Source organism: Scomber scombrus, chromosome 7, assembly GCF_963691925.1.
Source record: "Scomber scombrus chromosome 7, fScoSco1.1, whole genome shotgun sequence".
Taxonomy (NCBI): Eukaryota; Metazoa; Chordata; class Actinopteri; order Scombriformes; family Scombridae; genus Scomber; species Scomber scombrus.
Window position 1 is genome coordinate 31,030,719 of NC_084976.1, and position 17,037 is coordinate 31,047,755.

At 37.4% G+C, this 17,037-nt stretch overlaps 1 protein-coding gene across 5 annotated transcripts in view; it reads left to right on the forward strand.

The window, feature by feature from the left end:
* The first annotated feature begins 1,116 nt into the window (after positions 1 to 1,116).
* The window catches only part of LOC133983073 (NACHT, LRR and PYD domains-containing protein 3-like), a 36,437-nt gene continuing 20,516 nt past the window's right edge, over positions 1,117 to 17,037 (forward strand). Inside the window, exons 1-13 of one of the 5 annotated variants that reach the window (XM_062422021.1) lie at positions 1,119 to 1,645; positions 2,139 to 2,257; positions 7,798 to 7,859; positions 8,354 to 8,472; positions 11,286 to 11,347; positions 11,833 to 11,951; positions 12,300 to 12,437; positions 13,110 to 13,247; positions 13,898 to 14,056; positions 14,728 to 14,865; positions 15,547 to 15,681; positions 16,040 to 16,085; positions 16,259 to 16,478. In XM_062422021.1, coding sequence (XP_062278005.1) covers positions 11,929 to 11,951; positions 12,300 to 12,437; positions 13,110 to 13,247; positions 13,898 to 14,056; positions 14,728 to 14,865; positions 15,547 to 15,681; positions 16,040 to 16,085; positions 16,259 to 16,478 — 997 coding nt within the window. In that variant the 5' untranslated portion in view covers positions 1,119 to 1,645; positions 2,139 to 2,257; positions 7,798 to 7,859; ... (1 more) ...; positions 11,286 to 11,347; positions 11,833 to 11,928. Of the gene's footprint in view, positions 1,646 to 2,138; positions 2,258 to 7,797; positions 7,860 to 8,353; positions 8,473 to 11,285; positions 11,348 to 11,832; positions 11,952 to 12,299; positions 12,438 to 13,109; positions 13,248 to 13,897; positions 14,057 to 14,727; positions 14,866 to 15,546; positions 15,682 to 16,039; positions 16,086 to 16,258; positions 16,479 to 17,037 lie in introns of all 5 variants that reach the window. The other 4 variants (XM_062422022.1, XM_062422020.1, XM_062422024.1 and 1 more) reach the window with 4 other exon arrangements.

A 17,037-nucleotide genomic window follows, 5' to 3' on the forward strand; every position in this document is an offset into this window, starting at 1 on the left:
AAGAAGGAACAGTCAAAACAGACGGGGTCAGTTTGACCCGGGAGGACGACACAAAGGTTAAAGGTCAGTATGAACAGGAGGAATGATTACAGAGAGGAAAACCTGACTGCTGCTTTAAGACACTTTTTTTTTTTTTTTTTTTAAATGAACTTGTCCTTTAACATTTACAACATGAATCTCTCACATTTATAAAAGCAGGTGACTGATACAGTTTTATAAATGGTTCATTAGACCCATTATTAACTACTTACTAATAATTATAGCTGCAGACATGATGACTTTATTAGGTGAGGAACATGGACACTATGTTAATGGCATTATTAACCTTTATTTACTTTAAATTACAGGACTTTAACCTGAACTAGAGTATTTCTACAGTGTTGTTGTTACCTGTTACTGAACTGAAAACTACTTCCTCTTCTCTTTATTCTTTCAGTTCCTGTTCTTAAAAAAAGCGAAACTGAAGTAATTTCAAGAAAAACAACAGTTCAGATGCAAATATTATATTATTATTCATCATAAAGTTTCAGGTGTGTAATGTTAAAACATGTTTTATGCGGGCAGGATTCGTGCATTGCTTGCTGTAAACAGTCTGCGTGTGTTGACATGTCAGAAGGGTTTCCTTGTTTATCTTGAACCGCCTGATGTGCAAGTGAAAGTAGGCTGAAGTTTGTTTATCAGAGGTTTGGCGCTAGTTTTCTTGCAGTGTTGTTGCAGAAGTGTCGGCTGCTGCACTGCGCGGTAAGTCTCTCTCACATTAACTAAGCTTTTTGGAGAACATTATGTTTTATATTCAAAATACAATAAAGACAAGTCGATGTGATGCTTGATGCAGACATAGAAGCTCGTTAAACGTTAATATTAAATGTTGCATAAGAAGTTATGTTTGCGCTTTCTGCAGACCTGCCACTAAAACAAGTTTGATAATGTCGATGATTATAAGTAATCTAACTTTGTTTTCCCTTTATATGCATCATGCAAAATGCATTAAAATCCTCACAGAGTTTATCTGCATAAATAAATATTCTGTGTTTTCAAGTGTTATACTACTACGTCTGTTTTGGAAACGTTAACAAACTAGCGGGGGGGGGGTGTGGTTGGTCCATAGACTGTGGGTTGGTCTAATCAGCAGCAACACAGATCTCTGCGCTCTCATACGTGCTGCATTGATAGTCACACGCACACGCACACGCACACGCGCAGTCACTCTCTAGCGCGCGCTCTTGCTCGCTCGCTCCAGATTGGTGATCGCCATCTAGTGGCAAAGCACAGTAGTACAAAAATACACAGTAAACGCAGATGTAGATGGCAATGAGACTAAAACTAAAAGAGGAATGCATTAAAATAAACAAAGTCAAGTAGACATCACAAATAAATATAGGAGGGATTTTATTTTAAGTGGCTTATAAAGGCAGTATGAAACTGCAAGCCAAATGTTTGTTAATGTTGGTGCATTACTTTTACTACATCAAAGTCATTATACTTCATTTTACCATGCAGAACTTTTACTTGCAACATAATCTTCACTTGTCTATTTCATGTTTCATGTTTCATCACATGACCACTTCTCCTTTCCTCCACAGGTTACATGCTCCTCTCACAGCATCTTACAGCGATGTCTACATACTCCACAGACTTACGAAAAGTAAGTGTCATGTTCTGTTCTGTACAATGTTTATTTCATTTTTCATTCTCATTATCGGGCATGTTTTAGGACAGGTGTACTGCATTTAACACAGAGCTGCCAAATTGCTCTTCTTCAGTGCATTAAGTCTGAAAGGGTGTTTAGGTGGCTGTGGGTTTAGTTCTGTCTTAGTGCAATTAATAGGTCATGATAAATGACGAGCATTAATAAAACTAAAGTATGTTCATCACAGTGGAAAAAGACACTGCAGGATAGAAATACAGATAGAGCTCTGCAGTTGGTTATGTGGGTTATTTCCATCTGACTTTCACATCCTACAGAGATTATCTGACTCATAAATGTAAATTCTCTTAAGCTGCCTCATGTTTCACTAACTGGTCTGTTAACTGTGTCTGTTTGCTGCAGCAGGTAGTGAAGTGTAGTTTTTTCTGGTGTCAAAATCTTTATGGGATCTTAGTCAAGCTTGATGTAGACTGCAGTAATCTCTCTATAGACTCCCTGAAGGCCTGAAGTGAGTGAATGTGGATCTGAAGCTGGATCAGCATCTGTTTAGAGTGATCGCCTCAAAGAATATCGTCCAGACTTCAGCATGAAGCGCAACCAACAACAAAGGTAGGAGTTTACTTTAGGACCAATATAGCAAAGTTGAGCAAATAAATGTAGATAACATAGAACCTAAACCTTGTCCAAACTGTTGTTTTGGTCTTGAACAGTGATGATGCATCTGACGGAGGATCAGCGTCTTCAACAGTCAGTTTTCTGTCTGCAAAAAGTGATCGCTCCCTAGATTTTCCTCCAGCCTTCAGCACTGAACCCAGAGCTTCAGAAACAAGGTAAGATTATTAATACTGTCAGAAGCTCATGATTAAAAAGGCCACAGTTTTATACCATTGACCATCATACTGAAACCTGAATGAAAGTTTTCTAATATTCAGGTTTATTATATTGGTATGTACCAACTTAATAAAACAGCAGATTGTTGTCGTCGTGTAGGGAGATATGATCAACTAGTTTCAAACTGTTGTTTTGGTCTTGAACAGTGATGATGCATCTGACGGAGGATCAGCGTCTTCAAAAGTCAGTTTTCTGTCTGCAAAAAGTGATCGCTCCCTAGATTTTCCTCCAGCCTTCAGCACTGAACCCAGAACAAGGTAAGATGATTAATGCTGTCAGATGCTCATGATTATGATGAATTGCACATTGTTACAGTTTTAATATCCATAGTTATGTATTGCATAAAAAGAATTAAGATGAATTTACTTAATTTCATAATGGAGTAGTTGAAATATTTATTGTAACTGATTTGAAAATGTGACCGTACTATGAGGAATATACACTTTTTTTCAGTGGCCGGATTGCAGGAAGCTTTCAGCAGAGCCCAGAAACACTGAAGGTAGGTAATATATATAAATGAACTGATGATCAATTAAAAGTACATAATGAATATTGTTTGGATATTATTACGTTTTTCTAAGTTAGGGTAGCTATGTCTAGTGTCGTGTGGCATTAAAACAATTCCAATATAAAGCATTGGTGTGTAATGTCTATATCATGTTCCCTCTTGGATATATTTATTAAAATATTATATATGACAAAACATTGTATTTGGCAGATATTTGAATCCAAGGCTATGGCCTTTCTAAAACAAGCTATGAAGGCAAATAAGAAGGTCCTTTCTACAAAACCTGAAGGCCTGTTTGAGGAAGACGAGCAGGAGGACGAACTCACTGATCCACCTGTTGATGATGAAACAAGGGAAGCGGCTCTGAAGATTGCCCTCCATGTTTTGAGGGACATGAAAGAGGATGAACATGCTCACACACTTGAGCAAAGTAAGAGGCTGCATGTTATCTTCCTACAACAGCTGATGTTCAGTAAATATTATATATTATGTATTCATCCGTCCATTAACTTTAGTCTAATATGAAATATTTGCATCGCTATCAGATACATTTTCATGAAATGGTTTCCAGAAGATACACCATGAATATTTTTGTGATCCTCTGACTTTTGATCTTGAACCAGTAGGTCAAAATTTCAATTTGTCCAACGCTAAATCCCTGTCAACCTCAGATAAACTTTATAATTTAACCAAGCGAATATTTTAATTTAATCAGTTACTAGCATCTCCTGTTTTCAGTGTAGACATGTATGTACAGACACTGTCACTGGATTACTTTAATACTGAAGAAAACTTAAAATGTGGTTATGGTTTGGGCTTATTATTGATGTTACATATTTCTGTGCTGTTAGGTCATTATGGAGAACTCAGAATGTATCAACGGAAACTAAAATCTTCCCTAAAAAGGAAGAATAAGAACTTGTCGGAAGTGATAAATGCACAGCAATGGCCTGTTCCTTTAAAAAAGATTTACACAAACATCCACCTGAGAGAGGGAGCCAGTGGAGGAGTCAACAATGAACATGAAGTGAGACAAATTGAGGCAGCATTTAACAGGCGGAAATCTTTGGAAATTCTGATCACATGTGAGGACATCTTCAAGCCTTTACCCAAACAAGACACACCAATCAGAACTGTGTAAAAAAATCCAAACAAAACGACGACAGAAAAACTTGTTCAATAATTTATCAAAAGTTGAAACTAACATTTAGTTTTATGGCTGTAAGTCGACTTTCAGTTATGTTTGGTAAAAAAAGGAAACAGAATTATCTTTATTAATGAATCAGAATTCAACAATCTGCTTTATTTGATAGGTTTATTCCCCTGTGAAGATGATTTAATCTGTTTTTTTTGGGTCTTTAATGATTCAGTCGATGTTTTGCAGGTCAAAATGAAAAGCAGCAGTTTGGACGTTTAAAAAAACACAGTTTGCCAAAATCTGATCTTTGCTTTTAACTCAACTTTAAGTGTTTTAATTAGATGAAGCTATTTTCTGATTAACAACCATTTCAAGTTGTTTTTCTTTGTTTCTGGGTTTTTTGTTACATGTTTTACTGTCAAATAATAATTTACAATTTAACAATCCTCAGATGGATAATGGAGTAATTTACTTACTGATTAAAATTGTACCTTTTTGAACAAAAATTGTCTCAGTGTAGTTTTTAAATTTTGTGAAACTTTTTACAAATCAAAACAGACTCAATTCTCAGTTTGTGAGCTTATTAAATATAAATATCCTGTCTAAACATGGTTTTAAAAGTTGATCTGAAGCTAATATGAAGATTCAGTTGTCCGAATGGGTCAGAAAGGAAAAAAAAGGAGAGAACAAGAAGTAGGAGAGAAAGAAGGAAAAAGAAAGAAAGGACAAGAAGTAGGAAGAGGAAGATGAGGAAAGAAAAAATGAATAAAGGAAAAAGACAACAAGAAATAGGAGAGAAAGAGGAGTAGGAGAAGAGGAAGAAAGAAAGGACAAGAAGTAGGAGGAGGAAGATGAAAGAATAAGGGAAAAAAACAAACAAGAAGTGGGAGGAGAGAAAGACAGAAAAATGGAGGAAGAAGAGAAAGACACAAGAAGTAGAGAAAGAAAAAGAAAGAAAGGACAAGAAATAGGAGGAAGATGAGGAAAGAAAGGAGAGTAAAAGAGTCAAATCTTCATCTTCTATGTTTCAACGTTACAGTGTTTTTAGTAGCAAAGTCTTTTTGTTACTATGGTTACACCACAGCTCAACAGGGAAACACTAAGAGGGAATCTGATGCTGTTACGGACCATCTAACTCTAACATAAAGGCTCGCAGAGAGGACTCAACACGCTCAGACAACACGTTTATTTAAATCAATCAGTGGAAATCAAAAGAGGGGAAATCACTGAGCCAGCCATGCAGTGGGCTTCACACCCAGCTGTTCCCTCTAAACTATCAAAAAGGGGAAAAGTGATCTAATCCTAAATGAACCAAAGAAAACCAAAAACTGGACTACCGGTGATCTCTAACCCAAACTAAGAAAACAAAACCCTGGCAGCACTAAAAGACAACAAGGGGAAAAGGGAAAAAATATCCTCCTTGGAGATGTGAGCTGGGAAGTGGCTCAACAGAGACTGAGGATCCTCCAATGCTCTCACCAGGAGACTGCAAACCCTTGACTTCCTGAAAATAAAAACAAACTGACAGAGCAAGAGAGAGAGACAGAGAGAAAGGATAAAAACCAGCCTGGTGCAACACCTCCCCTACAGGGCAACACATAACAAATGCTAAACAGACTGTAAACATGTCAGATATCATTGATATAATAACTCAGACTGATGAAGCTCAATAGAAGCTGATCAGCTACTTTATAATGACTGTGTGGAAACACTGTGGATTTAGTCTCCATCACTTTACATTGAAAGCACATTAGAAGGAGATCTTTTAACCCTCCTTTTGTCCTCGAGTCAAGAAAGGAAGGAAGGAAAGGAGGGAGGAAGGAAGGAAATAGGAAAGAAGGAAGGAATGAATGAGGGAAGGAAAGAAAGAGAAGGAGGGAGGAAGGAGGGAAGGAAAGGAGAGAGGAAAGAGAGAAGGAGGGAAGGAAAGAAAGAGAGAAGGAGGGAGGAAGGACAGACAGGAGGGAGGAAGGGAGGAAAGAAGGAGAGAAGGAAGGAGGGAGGAAAGAGAGAAGGAGGGAGGGAGGACAGACAGGAGTGAGGAAGGGAGGAAAGAAGGAACAGTCAAAACAGACAGGGTCAATTTGACCCGGGAGGACGACACAAAGGTTAAAGGTCAGTATGAACAGGAGGAATGATTACAGAGAGGAAAACCTGACTGCTGCTTTAAGACACTTCTTAAAAAAAAAAGTGAACTTGTCCTTTAACATTTACAACATGAATCTCTCACATTTATAAAAGCAGGTGACTGATACAGTTTTATAAATGGTTCATTAGACCCATTATTAACTACTTACTAATAATTATAGCTGCAGACATGATGACTTTATTAGGTGAGGAACATGGACACTATGTTAATGGAATTATTTACTTTAAATTACAGGACTTTAACCTGAACTAGAGTATTTCTACAGAGTGTTGTTGTTACTTTTACTGAACTGAAAACTACTTCCTCTTCTCTTTATTCTTTCAGTTCCTGTTCTTAAAAAAAGCGAAACTGAAGTAATTTCAAGAAAAACAACAGTTCAGATGCAAATATTATATTATTATTCATCATAAAGTTTCAGGTGTGTAATGTTAAAACATGTTTTATGCGGGAAGGATTCGTGCATTGCTTGCTGTAAACAGTCTGCGTGTGTTGACATGTCAGAAGGGTTTCCTTGTTTATCTTGAACCGCCTGATGTGCAAGTGAAAGTAGGCTGAAGTTTGTTTATCAGAGGGTTGGCGCTAGTTTTCTTGCAGTGTTGTTGCAGAAGTGTCAGCTGCTGCACTGCGCGGTAAGTCTCTCACATTAACTAAGCTGTTTGGAGAATATTATGTTTTATATTCAAAATACAATGAAGACAAGTCGATGTGATGCTTGATGCAGACATAGAAGCTCGTTAAACGTTAATATTAAATGTTGCATAAGAAGTTATGTTTGCGCTTTCTGCAGACCTGCCACTAAAACAAGTTTGATAATGTCGATGATTATAAGTAATCTAACTTTGTTTTCCCTTTATATGCATCATGCAAAATGCATTAAAATCCTCACAGAGTTTATCTGCATAAATAAATATTCTGTGTTTTCAAGTGTTATACTACTACGTCTGTTTTGGAAACGTTAACAAACTAGCGGGGGGGGGGTGTGGTTGGTCCATAGACTGTGGGTTGGTCTAATCAGCAGCAACACAGATCTCTGCGCTCTCATACGTGCTGCATTGATAGTCACACGCACACGCACACGCGCAGTCACTCTCTAGCGCGCGCTCTTGCTCGCTCGCTCCAGATTGGTGATCGCCATCTAGTGGCAAAGCACAGTAGTACAAAAATACACAGTAAACGCAGATGTAGATGGCATTGAGACTAAAACTAAAAGAGGAATGCATTAAAATAAACAAAGTCAAGTAGACATCACAAATAAATATAGGAGGGATTTTATTTTAAGTGGCTTATAAAGGCAGTATGAAACTGCAAGCCAAATGTTTGTTAATGTTGGTGCATTACTTTTACTACATCAAAGTCATTATACTTCATTTTACCATGCAGAACTTTTACTTGCAACATAATCTTCACTTGTCTATTTCATGTTTCATGTTTCATCACATGACCACTTCTCCTTTCCTCCACAGGTTACATGCTCCTCTCACAGCATCTTACAGCGATGTCTACATACTCCACAGACTTACGAAAAGTAAGTGTCATGTTCTGTTCTGTACAATGTTTATTTCATTTTTCATTCTCATTATCGGGCATGTTTTAGGACAGGTGTACTGCATTTAACACAGAGCTGCCAACATTGCTCTTTGTCAGTGCATTAAGTCTGAAAGGGTGTTTAGGTGGCTGTGGGTTTATTTCTGTCTTAGTGCAATTAATAGGTCATGATAAATGACGAGCATTAATAAAACTAAAGTATGTTCATCACAGTGGAAAAAGACACTGCAGGATAGAAATACAGATAGAGCTCTGCAGTTGGTTATGTGGGTTATTTCCATCTGACTTTCACATCCTACAGAGATTATCTGACTCATAAATGTAAATTCTCTTAAGCTGCCTCATGTTTCACTAACTGGTCTGTTAACTGTGTCTGTTTGCTGCAGCAGGTAGTGAAGTGTAGTTTTTTCTGGTGTCAAAATCTTTATGGGATCTTAGTCAAGCTTGATGTAGACTGCAGTAATCTCTCTATAGACTCCCTGAAGGCCTGAAGTGAGTGAATGTGGATCTGAAGCTGGATCAGCATCTGTTTAGAGTGATCGCCTCAAAGAATATCGTCCAGACTTCAGCATGAAGCGCAACCAACAACAAAGGTAGGAGTTTACTTTAGGACCAATATAGCAAAGTTGAGCAAATAAATGTAGATAACATAGAACCTAAACCTTGTCCAAACTGTTGTTTTGGTCTTGAACAGTGATAAGGCATCTGACGGAGGATCAGCGTCTTCAACAGTCAGTTTTCTGTCTGCAAAAAGTGATCGCTCCCTAGATTTTCCTCCAGCCTTCAGCACTGAACCCAGAGCTTCAGAAACAATCTGCATAAAATAAATATTCTGTGTTTTCAAGTGTTATACTACTACGTCTGTTTTGGAAACCGCAAACTAGCGGGGGGGGGGGGGGGGGTTGGTCCATAGACTGTGGGTTGGTCTAATCAGCAGCAACACACATCTCTGTGCTCTCATACGCGATGCATTGATAGTCACACAAACACACACACGCACATGCGCAGTCACTCTGCTCGCTCCAGATTGATGATCGCCATCTAGTGGCAAAGCACAGTAGTACAAAAATACACAGTAAACGCAGATGTAGATGGCATTGAGACTAAAACTAAAAGAGGAATGCATTAAAATAAAAAAGTCAAGTAGACATCACAAATATAGGAGGGATTTTATTTTAAGTGGCTTATAAAGGCAGTATGAAACTGCAAGCCAAATGTTTGTTAATGTTGGTGCATTACTTTTACTACATCAAAGTCATTATACTTCATTTTACCATGCAGAACTTTTACTTGCAACATAATCTTCACTTGTCTATTTCATGTTTCATGTTTGACTTCCTGAAAATAAAAACAAACTGACAGAGGAAGAGAGGGAGCAAGAGAGAGAGACAGAGAGAAAGGATAAAAACCAGCCTGGTGCAACACCTCCCCTACAGGGCAACACATAACAAATGCTAAACAGACTGTAAACATGTCAGATATCATTGATATAATAACTCAGACTGATGAAGCTCAATAGAAGCTGATCAGCTACTTTATAATGACTGTGTGGAAACACTGTGGATTTAGTCTCCATCACTTTACATTGAAAGCACATTAGAAGGAGATCTTTTAACCCTCCTTTTGTCCTCGAGTCAAGAAAGGAAGGAAGGAAGGAAAGGAAGGAAGGAAAGGAGGGAGGAAGGAAGTAAAGAGGAAAGAAGGAATGAATGAATGAGGGAAGGAAAGAAAGAGAAGGAGGGACGGAGGGAGGAAGGAGGGAAGGAAAGGAGAGAGGAAAGAGAGAAGGAGGGAAGGAAAGAAAGAGAGAAGGAAGGAGGGAGGAAAGAGAGAAGGAGGGAGGGAGGACAGACAGGAGGGAGGAAGGGAGGAAAGAAGGAACAGTCAAAACAGACGGGGTCAGTTTGACCCGGGAGGACGACACAAAGGTTAAAGGTCAGTATGAACAGGAGGAATGATTACAGAGAGGAAAACCTGACTGCTGCTTTAAGACACTTCTTAAAAAAAAAAGTGAACTTGTCCTTTAACATTTACAACATGAATCTCTCACATTTATAATAACAGGTGACTGATACAGTTTTATAAATGGTTTATTAAACCCATTATTAACTACTTACTAATAATTATAGCTGCAGACACGATGACTTTATTAGGTGAGGAACATGGACACTATGTTAAAGGCATTATTTACTTTAAATTACAGGACTTTAACCTGAACTACAGTATTTCTACAGTGTTGTTGTTACCTGTTACTGAACTGAAAACTACTTCCTCTTCTCTTTATTCTTTCAGTTCCTGTTCTTAAAAAAAAGGAAAAAAACTGAAGTAATTTCAAGAAAAACAACAGTTCAGATGCAAATATTATATTATTATTCATCATAAAGTTTCAGGTGTGTAATGTTAAAACATGTTTTATGCGGGGAGGATTCGTGCATTGCTTGCTGTAAACAGTCTGCGTGTGTTGACATGTCAGAAGGGTTTCCTTGTTTATCTTGAACCGCCTGATGTGCAAGTGAAAGTAGGCTGAAGTTTGTTTATCAGAAGTTTATCAGAGGGTTGGCGCTAGTTTTCTTGCAGTGTTGTTGCAGAAGTGTCAGCTGCTGCACTGCGCGGTAAGTCTCTCACATTAACTAAGCTGTTTGGAGAATATTATGTTTTATATTCAAAATACAATAAAGACAAGTCGATGTGATGCTTGATGCAGACATAGAAGCTCGTTAAACGTTCATATTAAATGTTGCATAAGAAGTTATGTTTGCGCTTTCTGCAGACCTGCCACTAAAACAAGTTTGATAATGTTGATGATTATAAGTAATCTAACTTTGTTTTCCCTTTATGTGCATCATGCAAACTTCATTATGCATTTTATCTGCATAAAATAAATATTCTGTGTTTTCAAGTGTTATACTACTACGTCTGTTTTGGAAACGTAAACAAACTAGCAGGGGGGGGGGGGGGGGTGGTCTAATCAGCAGCAACACACATCTCTGTGCTCTCATACGCGCTGCATTGATAGTCACACAAACACACACACGCACATGCGCAGTCACTCTGCTCGCTCCAGATTGATGATCGCCATCTAGTGGCAAAGCACAGTAGTACAAAAATACACAGTAAACGCAGATGTAGATGGCATTTAGACAAACTAAAAGAGGAATGCATTAAAATAAACAAAGTCAAGTAGACATCACATCACAAATATAGGAGGGATTTTATTTTAAGTGGCTTATAAAGGCAGTATGAAACTGCAAGCCAAATGTTTGTTAATGTTGGTGCATTACTTTTACTACATCAAAGTCATTATACTTCATTTTACCATGCAGAACTTTTACTTGCAACATAATCTTCACTTGTCTATTTCATGTTTCATGTTTCATCACATGACCACTTCTCCTTTCCTCCACAGGTTACATGCTCCTCTCACAGCATCTTACAGCGATGTCTACATACTCCACAGACTTACGAAAAGTAAGTGTCATGTTCTGTTCTGTACAATGTTTATTTCATTTTTCATTCTCATTATCGGGCATGTTTTAGGACAGGTGTACTGCATTTAACACAGAGCTGCCAACATTGCTCTTTGTCAGTGCATTAAGTCTGAAAGGGTGTTTAGGTGGCTGTGGGTTTATTTCTGTCTTAGTGCAATCAATAGGTCATGATAAATGACGAGCATTAATAAAACTAAAGTATGTTCATCACAGTGGAAAAAGACACTGCAGGATAGAAATACAGATAGAGCTCTGCAGTTGGTTATTTCCATCTGACTTTCACATCCTACAGAGATTATCTGACTCATAAATGTAAATTCTCTTAAGCTGCCTCATGTTTCACTAACTGGTCTGTTAACTGTGTCTGTTTGCTGCAGCAGGTAGTGAAGTGTAGTTTTTTCTGGTGTCAAAATCTTAATGGGATCTTAGTCAAGCTTGATGTAGACTGCAGTAATCTCTCTATAGACTCCCTGAAGGCCTGAAGTGAGTGAATGTGGATCTGAAGCTGGATCAGCATCTGTTTAGAGTGATCGCCTCAAAGAATATCGTCCAGACTTCAGCATGAAGCGCAAACAACAACAAAGGTAGGAGTTTACTTTAGGACCAATATAGCAAATAAATGTCGATAACATAGAACCTAAACCTTTTTAAGGAACCCCACATTTATAATAATTGGCTGTATACATAATAATACAGTGAACATATATATAATGTATTAATCTTTCTGTATTATGTGTCTGGTTTCTACTGCAGTCATCAAATGACACAGATTAAGTTCATCACTAGACTTGACACTGAGCAACTTCATTTTCAGCACCAATGAAAGTCTGTTTGAGATTATGTAATTCTGTTACAGTAAAACTGGATCAGATTGTGGTTTCAGTGCTGCCAAAACATTGGTTGTAATCTAGATTGTTACTGATCTATTTCAGAGCCCCTGGAGCCAAGAAGAGGAAGAAATCTGACAGTGGATCAGTGTCTTCAGTAATAAGCTTAATGTCTGCTAAGAGTGATAGCTCCAGAGAATATCCTCCAGCCTTCAGCACTGAACCCAGAACTTCAGGAACAAGGTAAGATAATTAATGCTGACAGATGTTCATGATTACAAAGAGCAAGATTGTATACCACTGACCATCAAACTGAAACCAGAAACCAGGTTCTAATAGTCAGTATTAATATATTGGTATTGGTAATAATAATAATAATCTATAGGGATGTATTACTCTTAGATCTTTAACTATTTCATACCTATTGGAGGGAAAAATCCAACTCATTAAAACAGCGGATTGTCATCAGTGTGTAGGTGACTAGTGAGCGTTTTGCTTAGTTTTTTTCCGGCGGGGAGGTGTCATCTTTGTTTGACAGTTGCTTGCAGAGAGGCCAACAAGAAAAAGGGATGGTGCATGCAACAAAGGTCCCTTGCTGAACTCAAACCAGGGACCTTGCAATTATGCGGCATGCGCAGTAACCATTCAGATTCTGATCGTTACTTTTAATATCCATAGATCTATGTATTAAATAAGTGAATGCCTCTACAAATAAAAGTGATTACAACCCATGACAGTTGGAAGATAAGATCTCTTTTGTGGATCCAGAACAAGTGTTACTCTCTTGTTGATGAAGATGATGTATTAAGTTTGAGATTATGTAATTCCATTACGGCAAAACTTTATCAGATTGTGGTTTTATTCAGTGCTGCCAAAACATTGGTTGTAATCTAGATTGTTACTGATCTATTTCAGAGCCCCTGGAGCCAAGAAGAGGAAGAAATCTGACAGTGGATCAGTGTCTTCAGTAATAAGCTTAATGTCTGCTAAGAGTGATAGCTCCAGAGAATATCCTCCAGCCTTCAGCACTGAACCCAGAACTTCAGGAACAAGGTAAGATAATTAATGCTGACAGATGTTCATGATTACAAAGAGCAAGATTGTATACCACTGACCATCAAACTGAAACCAGAAACCAGGTTCTAATAGTCAGTATTAATATATTGGTATTGGTAATAATAATAATAATCTATAGGGATGTATTACTCTTAGATCTTTAACTATTTCATACCTATTGGAGGGAAAAATCCAACTCATTAAAACAGCGGATTGTCATCAGTGTGTAGGTGACTAGTGAGCGTTTTGCTTAGTTTTTTCTGGCGGGGAGATGTCATCTTTGTTTGACAGTTGCTTGCAGAGAGGCCAACAGGAAAAAGGGATGGTGCATGCAACAAAGGTCCCTTGCTGAACTCAAACCAGGGACCTTGCAATTATGCAGCATGCGCAGTAACCGTTCAGCTTCTGATCTTTACTTTTAATATCCATAGATCTATGTATTAAATAAGTGAATGCTTCTACAAATAAAAGTGATTTCAACCCATGACAGTTGGAAGATAAGATCTCTTTTGTGGATCCAGAACAAGTGTTACTCTCTTGTTGATGAAGATGATGTATTAAGTTTGAGATTATGTAATTCCATTACGGCAAAACTTTATCAGATTGTGGTTTTATTCAGTGCTGCCAAAACATTGGTTGTAATCTAGATTGTTACTGATCTATTTCAGAGCCCCTGAAGCCAAGAAGAGGAAGAAATCTGACAGTGGATCAGTGTCTTCAGTAATAAGCTTAATGTCTGCTAAGAGTGATAGCTCCAGAGAATATCCTCCAGCCTTCAGCACTGAACCCAGAACTTCAGGAACAAGGTAAGATAATTAATGCTGACAGATGTTCATGATTACAAAGAGCAAGATTGTATACCACTGACCATCAAACTGAAACCAGAAACCAGGTTCTAATAGTCAGTATTAATATATTGGTATTGGTAATAATAATAATAATCTATAGGGATGTATTACTCTTAGATCTTTAACTATTTCATACCTATTGGAGGGAAAAATCCAACTCATTAAAACAGCGGATTGTCATCAGTGTGTAGGTGACTAGTGAGCGTTTTGCTTAGTTTTTTCTGGCGGGGAGATGTCATCTTTGTTTGACAGTTGCTTGCAGAGAGGCCAACAGGAAAAAGGGATGGTGCATGCAACAAAGGTCCCTTGCTGAACTCAAACCAGGGACCTTGCAATTATGCGGCATGCGCAGTAACCATTCAGATTCTGATCGTTACTTTTAATATCCATAGATCTATGTATTAAATAAGTGAATGCTTCTACAAATAAAAGTGATTTCAACCCATGACAGTTGGAAGATAAGATCTCTTTTGTGGATCCAGAACAAGTGTTACTCTCTTGTTGATGAAGATGATGTATTAAGTTTGAGATTATGTAATTCCATTACGGCAAAACTTTATCAGATTGTGGTTTTATTCAGTGCTGCCAAAACATTGGTTGTAATCTAGATTGTTACTGATCTATTTCAGAGCCCCTGAAGCCAAGAAGAGGAAGAAATCTGACAGTGGATCAGTGTCTTCAACAATAAGCTTAATGTCTGCTAAGAGTGATAGCTCCAGAGAATATCCTCCAGAGTTCAGCACTGAACCCAGAACTTCAGGAACAAGGTAAGATAATTAATGCTAACAGAAGCTTGTGATTATAAAGAGCAAGATTTTATACCACTGGCCATCATACTGAAACCAGAATGAAGATATTCTAATAGTCAGTATTAATATATTGGTATTGGTAATAATAATAATAATCTATAGGGATGTATTTCTCTTTGATCTTTAACTATTTAATACCTATTGGAGGAGGAAACCCAACTTAATTAAACAGAAGATTGTCATCAGCATCTAAGGACATATGATGAATTTGTACCATGGAAAGTTATTGTCAATATCCATAGAGTTATGTATTAAATAAATGAATGCCTCTACAAATAAAAGTGATTACAACCCATGACAGTTGGAAGATAAAATCTCTTTTGTGGATCCAGAACAAGTGTTACTCTTTTGTTGATAAAGATGATGTATTAAGGAGACATAGTGCAAAGCATTAAAGGGGATGCACATTTACAGTTGTATTTTATATTTTGGGGCTCAGCTGGAATATCTTTGCATGATTTAGAATCAAAAACTCCAAATTTATCTAGACTTGACACTGAGCAGCTGTATTTTCCAGCACCAACAGAAGTTTGTATGAGATTATATATTTCTGTTACAGTAAAACTGTATCGGATTGTGGTTGTATTAAACAATGCAAACACATTGGTTGTGATCTAGATTGTTACTGATCTATTTCAGAGCCCCTAAAGCCAAGAAGATGATATCTGACAGTGGATCAGTGTCTTCAGTAATAAGCTTAATGTCTGCTAAGAGTGATAGCTCCAGAGAATATCCTCCAGAGTTCAGCACTGAACCCAGAACTTCAGGAACAAGGTAAGATTATCAATGCTGTCAGAATGAAAGGTTTCTAATATTCAGCATTGGTAATAACAATAATAGCATGGGTAGAAGAAGAAGCAGAAGCAATTTCGTTTTTTGAAGAATTTTTACATATTTCACAAGAACACCACATCCAAACAACTTCACCCTCGAAATTGCACTTCCTTGAGTCCTCAGCAATACATCTGTCAAGTGTGAAATTGATCGAATGCTCTTGTGATATGTGAAAAACATACGTACATACATACATACAAACAAAGATTCCTTCCTTTATTCAGCCCGTCAGTTCAGCCTCTGTCTGCAATGGTCTGTTTTAGTTCCTGTCTCTTAAATACACTTCTTTTTTTTTCAGCAGCAAGACTGCATTAAGCTTCGAGCAGAACCCAAACACACTGAAGGTGGGTAATTTTGTCAATATCAATGAATTAATAATCAAATATCAATATACATAATTAATCGTTTTTTGTTGTCATTGGGGTCGCTATGTCTAGTGTCATTGCATTAACATTATTCCAAATTAAAACAGTGGTCTGTATCATGTTAATGTTAAAAAAAACATTGTATTTGTCAGGTGTTTGAATCCAAAGCGGTGGCTTTTCTAAAGAAGGCTGTGAAAGCAAATAAGAAGGTCCTTTCTACAAAACCCGAAGGCCTGTTTGAGGAAGACGAGCAGGAGGATGAACTCACTGATCCACCGGTTGATGCTGAAACAAGGGAAGCGGCTCTGAAGATTGCCCTCCATGTTTTGAGGGACATGAAAGAGGATGAACATGCTCACACACTTGAGCAAAGTAAGAGGCTGCATGTTATCTTTCTACAACAGCTGATGTTCAGTAAATATTATATATTATGTATTCATCCGTCCATTAACTTTAGTCTAATATGAAATATTTGCATCGCTATCAGATACATTTTCTTGAAATGGTTCCCAGAAGATACACCATGAATATTTTATTGATCTTCTGACTTTTCATCTTCAAAATCTCAATTTGTCCAACATGTAACTAATTCCCTGTCAACATCAGATACACTTTATAATTAAAACCTAACAGCATGCCAGTATCATGAACATTACTTGTTAGCAGGCTAATATTTGAATTTGAACTGGGGTTAAGCCAGTTTTGTATTTTTACTTTAGTTTTGTTTTTTGTCAAATTGTCCCCATTAAAAATGTGTTTAATCAGCAATTAGCATCTCCTGTTTTCAGTGTACACATGAATGTACAGACACTCTCACTGGATTACATTAATACTGAAAAAAACTTAAAATCGTAATGATTATCTGATCATCTCTAGAGTTATAAGGAGTGTTATGGTTTGGACTCATTATTGATGTTACATATTTCTGTGC